This window comes from Anolis carolinensis, unplaced genomic scaffold, assembly GCF_035594765.1.
Source record: "Anolis carolinensis isolate JA03-04 unplaced genomic scaffold, rAnoCar3.1.pri scaffold_15, whole genome shotgun sequence".
NCBI classification, from domain to species: domain Eukaryota; kingdom Metazoa; phylum Chordata; class Lepidosauria; order Squamata; family Dactyloidae; genus Anolis; species Anolis carolinensis.
In genome coordinates, this window is record NW_026943826.1 from 9,936,485 (window position 1) to 9,947,662 (window position 11,178).

Genomic DNA, 11,178 nt, shown 5'->3' on the forward strand with positions numbered 1-11,178 from the left:
TACAGCCCAAAAGACTAACAGCAATCTCTGAGGATTTCTGCCACAGATGTGGGTGAAACGTCGGGAGAGAAAGCTTCTGGAAGTTGACCATACAGCCACAGATGTGGGCGAAACGTCAGGAGAGTTTCCGGAACAGGGCCATACAGCCCAAAAGACTCACAGCAATCTCTGAGGATGTCTGCCACAGATGTGGGTGAAACGTCAGGAGAGAAAGCTTCTGGAACATAGCCATACAGCCCGAAAGACTCACAGCAATCTCTGAGGATGTCTGCCACAGATATGGGTGAAACATTGGGAGAGAAAGCTTCTGGAACATGGCCATACAGCCAGAAAGACTTACAGCAATCTCTGAGGATGTCTGCCACATATGTAGGTGAAACGTTGGGATAGAAAGCTTCTAGAACACGGCCATACAGCTCGAAAGACTCACAGCAACCTTTGAGGATGTCTGCCACAGATAGGGGCAAAACGTTGGGATAGAAACATGGCCATACAGCCCGAAAGACTCACAGCAATCTCACTTTCCACACATTTTCATACTCTTCCTTATCAGCAGTTGGAAGATTTCCCTGTAGGAATGCCTTACGTGGATACAACATGTTTCAAAAACCACAACAGGTCTTTCTTTGTTGTGTTTGTTTGCGATCCAAATCCAGAACCAACACATATATTTACATATATTTACATTTCCGACTACGACCGAAAAAGGGGAAACATCTCCCAACTTGGACAGAAGTTTGCAAACAGAATACAGCACAGAAATATCAACAGACACAACAAGGCGCATTAATGTGACCTTTGGAGTCAAAGGACTTTAGCCGTTACATAGCAACGAATCCAATCCTTCAGTCTATGAAGGAGACACAGTTTTGGACCTCTCCCAGTATGTCTTAAGACACAGACAGGTTTATACTGGGAGTTGTGGTGTTTCAAGGTCTAGAGAGCGTAGGTCATTGTTCCGTCTCTCTGGTGTAGTGTCAATCCACCAACTGACATGACACCAAGAATGTGAATTATTTTTAACCCAGCTTTGCATTCGGTCCGTTCGAAATGTCAACGGAAAGTTATCTCCAACCTTCGGAGGCATTCTTTCCACGAGTCTAGAGAAGTCATACCATCACCGTCCCTCGTTGGCGTGTTCTTTCCGTCATGCTAAGGCTGCGCTTGCGTGGAAGCTTCCACATCGGAGCTTTCTGCTATAACATCAGGGCTGCTGCACTGTGACAAAGGCAAAGCCTGGGGTTCATGAGCTTCCTCGTGGGATGTTTGTTCGGTAGCCCCGCCCGCCACCTTCCAGCCGACAAACAGGGTCTCGACGGAAGGCTTGGCCATCCGGACGGCCTCATCGTAGGACGGCGGCATTTCGATGGCATAGAGGCTGTAGGCCGGAGGGCTGGACATGCCCCGGTCCACCTCTCGGAAGGGAAAAGGAATTGGGAAGCTGCCGGGATACTGTACGGAGCTGTACGCTGCAAGGAGACAACACACAACATATAATTTCCATACACCAACATAGTTTCCAGATACAGGATTCCTAGAAGAAGCTAACTACAATGTGAAAGATAATCTAATCTATTTAAAAGCATCCATAGCAATAGAGTGTCTAAGGAAGTCATGAATGGGGTAATAATAATAATAATAATAATATAATATCTGTCAGGGATACTTTGAATGTGATTTTCCCACATCTTAGCAGGGCGTTGGACTGGATGGCCCATGAGGTCTCTTCCAACTTTATGATTCTATGATTCTAATATTAATATTAATAATAATAATACAGTAACATGCTATGCTAATTACACACACACACACACACAATATATTTTACAATAATATATAATAATATAATATATTGTATATACATAAAATATTGATATTATATTGCAATATGATATAATACTAATTAATACAATATCATAATAGTAATTATCTATTATATATTACATGTAATATTACTAACAAATATTACAACATGTTGCTATAATACAATATAGTCATTTAATGACAGTATTGTGCTATGCTAATAATATAATATCGTATGCAAATTTAATTTGTGAGCTGCTCGGGGTGAGAAGGGTGGGATATAAATAAATAAGCCAAGAGTGTGATGCTGCAGCTAAAAAGGCCAATACGATCCTAGGCATCCTCAAGAGATGGCGAGCTCTGTTGGAAACGAGGCAAGTGGGGTTTATATATCTGTGGAATGTAAAGGGTGGGTGAGTGTTGGAGGCAAGTGCGAGTTTTGCAACTGATGCCCATGAAGGAAGCAGCCAGGCTTTGAAGCTGCAAGGCCATTCAATGCTAATGGCAACATTGCAAGACCAGAGTTCTTTCTCTCATCCTGGGAGATATATAAACCCCGCTTTAGTTTCCAACAGACCTCACAACCTCTGAGGATGCCTGCCATAGATGTGGGCGAAACATCAGGAGAGAGTGCTTCGGGGACATGGGAATACAACCGGAAAACTCCCAGCAATCCCAGTGATTCCGGCCATGAAAGCCTTCGACAACACAGCTGGAAAGCAGTACTTGAGGTGTTTTATTGGTGCCCCCGCCCACACTCACATGTGACGGTGCTGTGGGCCGTGCTGTCGTGGTCCATGGGGACGATGGTGAGGTCATGCGTTTGCGGGGGAAACGGCTGCGTCGGAGGCCTCTTCTTACGGCAGCAGAACTTGACGCAGCTGGCGCCGATGCCACACATCAGCAAGAGAAATACAGCCAGGAGGATGAGCCTAATAATAATAATAATAATAACAACATTATTGTTAACAACTTCCATCTCCCTCATATCTAATGAAAAACCCTTGTACAGAATTATGGAATTAAAGAGACCTCAAGGGTCATCCAGCCTAATCCATTCTGCCAGACCATCAAAGCACCCCCAACAGATGGCCATTCAGCTTCTGCTTAAAAGCCTCCAAAGACGGAGACTCTTGAGGCAGAGAGTTCCACTGCTGAACAGCTCTTCTTACAGTCCAGAAGTTCTTCCTAATGTTCCAGTGGAATCTCCTTTGAACCCGTGACTCCATTCAGACCTCAAACAAGAGCCTTTGGATGTAATTGAAAGACGTCTTTGATGCCAGAAGGAGGCTTTGTTGGTGTTGTTTTGTGTCATTCCATCTTTTGCATTTCTGAGGCTGTCCTCATTTACTAAAGGGATTTTTTTACAGCGAAAGGAAGGAAGTGGAGGAAATGATTTCCTTATCCCAACGATATGAAAACATCCCTGGGGTTTTCTCAACCAGAAAAGGCAAGATTGCCGTCCACCCTGTTCCAGAAGAAGTCTGAATGACATCCTCGTCTTACTCATCGTTGTGAGGCAAATTCAACGAGCCCTATTCTTGACGCACATGTTCTTCCACTGTGAGGACATCGGTTTCCAGGTGGAAGATAGTCCCGATGAGAGTTGGCTTGATGGGACTTCTTCCTCTTGGCACGTTTCTCCTTTTCGCCCTCTTCAAATTCCACAGCACTGCTGGTCACAGCTGACCTCCAGTTAGCCAGAGCTTCCCAGTTCTTTCGCCTTTCCCCAACCTCACACCCACAAGTGCTGTGTTGGGCTAAAATGTCCAGATGTATCTGTTTTTGTCAAGAAGTGGTTAAATGAGACGGATTACCTCCATCAGTCTCAATCCCTCTCCTGGCAAATCTGGCATCGGCTCAGATCACATAGGAACAAGGTTCAGACTTCTCAGTTTTCTGCTGTAAACAGCGGCTTAAACTTTATCGCAGATATATACATCTAAGAGTCACACTTATCCAACATAAATGAGCCGGCATGATTAGGTGTGATTTGGTCCAGTGGTTTTGTTGTTTACTCCATGAGAATTATGCACATTACATTTATATATATATCATTTATCATCAACATCTTCTTGTGTTTTAAACTGTGTGTATTGTTAATGTTTTTGCGCTGCTACTTTTGTAACATTGTGAGCCGCCCCGGGTTCCCACGGGGAGATGGTGGCGGGGTATAAATAAAGTTTTATTTTTATTATTATTATTATTATTATTATTATTATTATTATATAAACAGTAGAGTCTCACTTATCCAAGCTAAACGGGCCAGCAGAAGCTTGGATAAGCGAATATCTTGGATAATAATGAGGGATTGAGGAAAAGCCTATTAAACATCAAATTAGGTTATGATTTTACAAATTAAGCACCAAAACATCATGTTTAACAACAAATCTGACAGAAAAAGTAGTTTAATACATAGCTATGTAGTAATTACTGTATTTACGAATTTAGCACCAAAATATCACGATGTATTCAAAACATTGACTACAGAAATGCATTGGATAATCCAGAATGTTGGATAAGCGAGTGCTGGATAAGTGAGACTCTACTGTATGTAAAAATGTCCAGATGTATCTGTTTTTGTGAAGAAGTGGTTAAATGAGAAAAATTACCTCCATCAGTCTCAATCCCTCTCCTGACAAATCTGGCATCGGCTCAGATCACACAGGAACAAGGTTCGGACTTCTCAGTTTTCAGCTGTAAACAGCGGCTTAAACTTTATTGCAGATATATACATCTATATATATAAAAACGTAATGTATGTTTGTAGGACTGAGTAAACAACAAAACCACTGAACCAAATCACACCAAATTTGGCTACCAAAGACATAGTCATCCAATCTATGTCTTTCAATAAAAAAACCTGGAAAAGGAAGTCCAAATTAGAGAACGAGGAAGAGCCGTTTTCAACCCTGGTTGCTGGTCAGAAGGGTAGGCCCCACCCACTTCATCACAATGGGTACAGCCAGGGTTCAGGCTTTTGAGGCTGCAAGGCTATTCACTGCTATTCCACCTGGCCAACAAAGTATTCCCATAAGCCACAGCAACGTGTGGCCGGGCACGGCTAGTATATTAATAAAAAATAATATCAAACAAAACTATTGTAAACTTACCAAACATACCACAAACTTGTCCAGCTGGTTCCTTGTTGAGTACACCTAAAGAGCAAGGCAAAGAAACAGGAAGCTTAGCTTATTTGTTTTTTAATTTTGCTCACACACATCCTCTTTTTGACATCCCAGGACAACGCTAAACTCTCTGTTTTGGAGATAAGATAAGAAAGGCCTTTCCCATTGTCTACCACCACTTTCGTCCCCATATTTCAAAACAAAATCAATTAAAATAGAAATTCTCCACTTACTCCTGTGGGTTCTTGCAGAAAGTCTCGGCAAAGGAAGGCACCTGGGGAAATAAAAAAGGATTATTATTATTATTATTATTATTATTATTATTATTATTATTATTATATGACACAGCAAACAAGATAGATATGCTGGATTTCGTATCACAAAATCACAAGTCAAACACTTCCCAAGTGTCTAGGACTGTGTGATGTATATTATTATTATTATTATTATTATTATTATTATTATTATTATTATTATTATTTTATTATGACACAGCAAACAAGATAGATATGCTGGACTTCGTATCACAAAATCACAAGTCGAACACTTCCCAAGTGTCTAGGACTGTGTGATTATTATTATTATTATTATTATTATTATTATTATTATTATTATTATATTATGACACAGCAAACAAGATAGATATGCTGGATTTCATATCACAAAATCACAAGTCGAACACTTCCCAAGTGTCTAGGACTGTGTGATTATTATTATTATTATTATTATTATTATTATTATTATTATTATTATTATATTATGACACAGCAAACAAGATCTATATGCTGGATTTCGTATCATAAAATCACAAGTCGAACACTTCCCAAGTGTCTAGGACTGTGTGATGTATATTATTATTATTATTATTATTATTATTATTATTATTATTATTATTATTATTTTATTATGACACAGCAAACAAGATAGATATGCTGGATTTCATATCACAAAATCACAAGTCGAACACTTCCCAAGTGTCTAGGACTGTGTGATTATTATTATTATTATTATTATTATTATTATTATTATTATTATTATTATTATTATATTATGACACAGCAAACAAGATCTATATGCTGGATTTCGTATCATAAAATCACAAGTCGAACACTTCCCAAGTGTCTAGGACTGTGTGATGTATATTATTATTATTATTATTATTATTATTATTATTATTTTATTATGACACAGCAAACAAGATAGATATGCTGGATTTCGTATCATAAAATCACAAGTCGAACACTTCCCAAGTGTCTAGGACTGTGTGATGTATATTATTATTATTATTATTATTATTATTATTATTTTATTATGACACAGCAAACAAGATAGATATGCTGGATTTCATATCACAAAATCACAAGTCGAACACTTCCCAAGTGTCTAGGACTGTGTGATGTATTTTCGGATGATGCTCGCAGATCCCAGACGGGTGGCCTTTTGCAGCTGGCAGATCGTAATTTTGTCAATGTCTATTGTTTCCAAATGCTGGCTGAGATCTTTTGGCACGGCACCCAATGTGCCCATGACCACTGGGACCACCTGCACTGGTTTCTGCCAGAGTCTTTGAAGTTCAACCTTGAGGTCCTGATAGCAGCTGAGTTTTTCCTGTTGTAGTATTATTATTATTATTATTATTATTATTATTATTATTATTATTATTATTCTGCAGTATTTACAAATATACAAACATGAACACAGGATCCTCTGCCTATAGTTTCAGACTTAAACAGGGAATGCTCAATGGCAGGAGGGGGTGGATTGGATGGCCTTTTGGGGTCCCTCCCAATGGTATGAATCTATGATTCTTCCAAAGGCAGAAAGGGTTGGACTCTTGGGTTTCTGTAATTCTATAACATTTTATAATTCTAGGAATATATCCTTTATACCATCTTCCTTTGGGAATCCAGCCCAGGGAGGTGGGAGATGATGGGATCCCACAGACCTGCAAGAAGAGGATCCAGAAGATCCGGGAGACGTGGCTCACTCTCGAGGCTGCAGCCATGGAAAGATCCACTTGATCCCTTTGTCCCAGCAGCAGCAGCAGCCTTGCCTTTGTCTTCTGAAAGGGGAGAAAAAATCCCTTTCCAATCCAATCTTCCTGCAAAGCAAAGGGAAAAAAGGAGGATCCAATACAGCTAATGAAGGCAAAGCAAGCTGTCCCAACCCAAGCCTTTCCTTCCTTTCTTTCTTTCTTCTCCAGGACCTCACCTTTTTCCCCTGCTTGGCCACGCCCACCGGCTCAAATCAGGCTGCAAGGAAGCCTGGGAGATGTAGTTCTTGTAGTTCTTCACAGGACTTGCATCCCCTGACTTGCATGGGTTCAGGCTTACATTGCACACTAAGCAATCTCTTATTATATTTATTCCAAAACTCAGAGCCATGATTCAAAGTAATTGTTGCAGGTAGAATCAGCTTTTGTTTTTGTCATACCACCTAATTATTATTATTATTATTATTATAAATAATAATAATTATATAATAATAATAATTACATTGCACACTAAGTTTTGGGACATGCAATCTCTTATTACATTTATTCCAAAACTCAGAGCCATGATTCAAAGTAATTGTTACAGGTAGATTCAGCTTTTGTTTTTGTCATACCACCTAATTATAATAATAATAATAATAAATAATAATAATTATATAATAATAATAATTGCTTACATTGCACACTAAGTTTTGGGACATGCAATCTCTTATTACATTTATTCCAAAACTCAGAGCCATGATTCAAAGTAATTGTTACAGGTAGATTCAGCTTTTGTTTTTGTCATACCACCTAATTATAATAATAATAATAATAAATAATAATAATTATATAATAATAATAATTGCTTACATTGCACACTAAGTTTTGGGACATGCAATCTCTTATTACATTTATTCCAAAACTCAGAGCCATGATTCAAAGTAATTGTTACAGGTAGATTCAGCTTTTGTTTTTGTCATACCACCTAATTATTATTATTATAAATAATAATAATTATATAATAATAATAATTGCTTACATTGCACACTAAGTTTTGGGACATGCAATCTCTTATTACATTTATTCCAAAACTCAGAGCCATGATTCAAAGTAATTGTTGCAGGTAGAATCAGCTTTTGTTTTTGTCATACCACCTAATTATAATAATAATAATAAATAATAATAATAATTATATAATAATAATAATTACTTACATTGCACACTAAGTTTTGGGACATGCAATCTCTTATTATATTTATTCCAAAACTCATAGCCATGATTCAAAGTAATTGTTTGCAGGTAGAATCAGCTTTTGTTTTTGCCATACCATCTAATAAAAAAATAACGACAATGATAATAATAATAATAATAATAATAATAATAATAATAAACATTTGGGAAGTGTTCGACTTCTGAGTTTGTGATACGAAATCCAGCATATCGATCTTGTTTGCTGTGTCATACTATATCGTTGTGTCAATAACAATAATAATAAACACTTGGGAAGTGTTTGACTTGTGAGTTTGTGATACGAAATCCAGCATATCTATCTTGTTTGCTGTGTCATACTATGTCGTTGTGTCAATAATAATAATAATAATAATAATAATAATAATAATAATAAACATTTGGGAAGTGTTCGACTTGTGATTTTGTGATACGAAATCCAGCATATCGATCTTGTTTGCTGTGTCATACTATATCGTTGTGTCAATAATAATAATAATGACACTTGGGAAGTGTTTGACTTGTGATTTTGTGATACGAAATCCAGCATATCTGTCTTGTTTGCTGTGTCATACTATGTCATTGTGTCAATAATAATAATAATAAACACTTGGGAAGTGTTTGACTTGTGATTTTGTGATACGAAATCCAGCATATCTGTCTTGTTTGCTGTGTCATACTATGTCATTGTGTCAATAATAATAATAATAAACATTTGGGAAGTGTTCGACTTGTGAGTTTGTGATACGAAATCCAGCATATCTGTCTTGTTTGCTGTGTCATACTATGTCATTGTGTCAATAATAATAATAATAATAAACACTTGGGAAGTGTTTGACTTGTGATTTTGTGATACGAAATCCAGCATATCTGTCTTGTTTGCTGTGTCATACTATGTCATTGTGTCAATAATAATAATAATAATAAACACTTGGGAAGTGTTCGACTTGTGAGTTTGTGATACGAAATCCAGCATATCTGTCTTGTTTGCTGTGTCATACTATGTCATTGTGTCAATAATAATAATAATAATAATAATAATAATAATAATAATAATCACTTGGGAAATGTTTCCAAATGCCGGCTGAGATTATTATTATTATTATTATTATTATTATTATTATTATTATTATTATTAATAAAATCCATGCGTGAGTGATTTTTTTCCTAACTCTAGAGAGCGAGTTATGACACCAAGGGACTTCTCCTTCACAATCCTTTGCAGATAACAGAGAACTTTATTGCTTTCCTAAAGTACACAAGAGGGTTGATCTTTACCACCTTTTGGCCCTTAACAATGCGCTAGCGCTGACTGGATTTGGGCAGCTGCGTGAGAGAGAACAAAGCTCACGGATACGTCAAAGAGCAGAGCCCTTGCGTAACTGGTTCCTCTCTCTAAAATACCATGACCTCTCCAACTGAGCTGACCAAATTCATCATATTTTCCTGACCACCGTGGATACTGTACACAACTTATCTCGATATCCGTGGATGATCATCCTCCAAGTGTAGTGTCTTGTCCAAATAATAATAATAAGTGAAGAACCTGCTTTGATTGAAGTCAAAAATCAGAAACTCCTCAAAGCACAGCAGACAAAAAATCAGTACAAGAAACCCGCACTACAAACTAGAGCTGACAGCTGGCACAACAAAACATTGACAAAATTGAAGGAAAAGCTGACAAGGAGAAGACCTGGCTCTGGCTCACGAATGGGACCCTGAAGAAGGAGACAGAAGGCCTGATCCTTGCAGCCCAGGAGCAAGACATCAGGACAAAGGCAATTCAGGCCAAGATCGAAAAATCAGCTGATGACCCAAAATGCAAGGAAACTGACGAAACCATAGATCATATCCTCAGCTGCTGTAAGAAAATTGCACAGACAGACTACAAACAGAGGCACAACTCTGTGGCCCAAATGATTCACTGTAACTTATGCCTCAAGTACCACCTCCCAGCAGCAAAGAACTGGTGGGATCACAAACCTGCAAAAATATTGGGAAAAGAGCACGCAAAGATACTGTGGGACTTCCGAATCCAGACTGACAAAGTTCTGGAACACAACACACCAGACATCACAGTTGTGGAGAAGAAAAAGGTTTGGATCATTGATGTCGCCATCCCAGGTGACAGTCGCATTAACGAAAAACAACAGGAAAAACTCAGCCGCTATCAGGACCTCAAGATTGAACTGCAAAGACTCTGGCAGAAACCAGTGCAGGTGGTCCCGGTGGTGATGGGCACACTGGGTGCCGTGCCAAAGGATCTCAACCGGCATTTGGAAACAATAGACATTGACAAAATTACGATCTGCCAACTGCAAAAGGCCACCCTGCTGGGATCTGCACGCATCATCCGAAAATACATCACACAGTCCTAGACACTTGGGAAGTGTTCGACTTGTGATTTTGTGAAATGAAATCCAGCATATCTATCTTGTTTGCTGTGTCATAAAATAATAATAATAATAATAATAATAATAATAATAATAATAATAATAATAATAAAAAATACATCACACAGTCCTAGACACTTGGGAAGTGTTCGACTTGTGATTTTGTGATGCGAAATCCAGCATATCGATCTTGTTTGCTGTGTCATAATAAAATAATAATAATAATAATAATGAGGATTGGAAGAGACCTCTTGGGCCCTTTATCCCAACCCCTTCTGCCTTTGTGCACCGAAAGCACAAGCAAAGCACCCCTGACAGATGCCCACCCAGCCTCAATGTTAATAATAATAATAACAACAACAACTTGGGAAGTGTTTTTGTGATTTTGTGATATGAAATCCAGCATATAGATCAGGTTTGCTGTGTCATACTATGACTTTGTGTCAATAATAATAATAATAATAATAATAATAATACAGAATCCTAGAGTTGGAAGAGACACCCTTCACAGTCGCTCAAGGTTAGTATTAGTAAGCATAACAACAACAATACAAGGTCCAGCATATAGATCTTGTTTGCTATGTCATACTATGTGTTTGTGTCAATAATAATAATAATAAAGAGGGTTGGGCCATTTAGCCTGACCCCGTTC

The 11,178-nt window shown here is 38.1% G+C and overlaps 1 protein-coding gene across 1 annotated transcript; it reads right to left on the reverse strand.

Annotated features, from left to right (window-relative positions):
• Positions 1–621: 621 nt before the first annotated feature.
• Positions 622–7,009, reverse strand: tmem52 (transmembrane protein 52). Its single transcript, XM_003230621.4, has 5 exons — positions 6,877–7,009; positions 5,165–5,205; positions 4,917–4,961; positions 2,566–2,735; positions 622–1,469 (listed from the first exon to the last, which is right to left on the reverse strand). Exons 1-5 carry the CDS (start codon positions 6,934–6,936, stop codon positions 1,153–1,155), a joined length of 633 nt encoding a protein of 210 aa, XP_003230669.3. The 5' UTR covers positions 6,937–7,009; the 3' UTR covers positions 622–1,152.
• Positions 7,010–11,178: the final 4,169 nt, after the last annotated feature.

Bases quoted from the DNA above. Each gene is read 5' to 3' on its own strand.
- tmem52 (XM_003230621.4), bottom strand. From the start codon at position 6,936: ATGGCTGCAGCCTCGAGAGTGAGCCACGTCTCCCGGATCTTCTGGATC. The intron at 4,962-5,164 runs GTAAGTGGAGAA...CTTGCTCTTTAG, and splicing joins TTCTGCAAGAACCCACAGGA to GTGTACTCAACAAGGAACCA. The intron at 1,470-2,565 runs GTGAGTGTGGGC...GTCTCCTTGCAG, and splicing joins GGCCCACAGCACCGTCACAT to CGTACAGCTCCGTACAGTAT.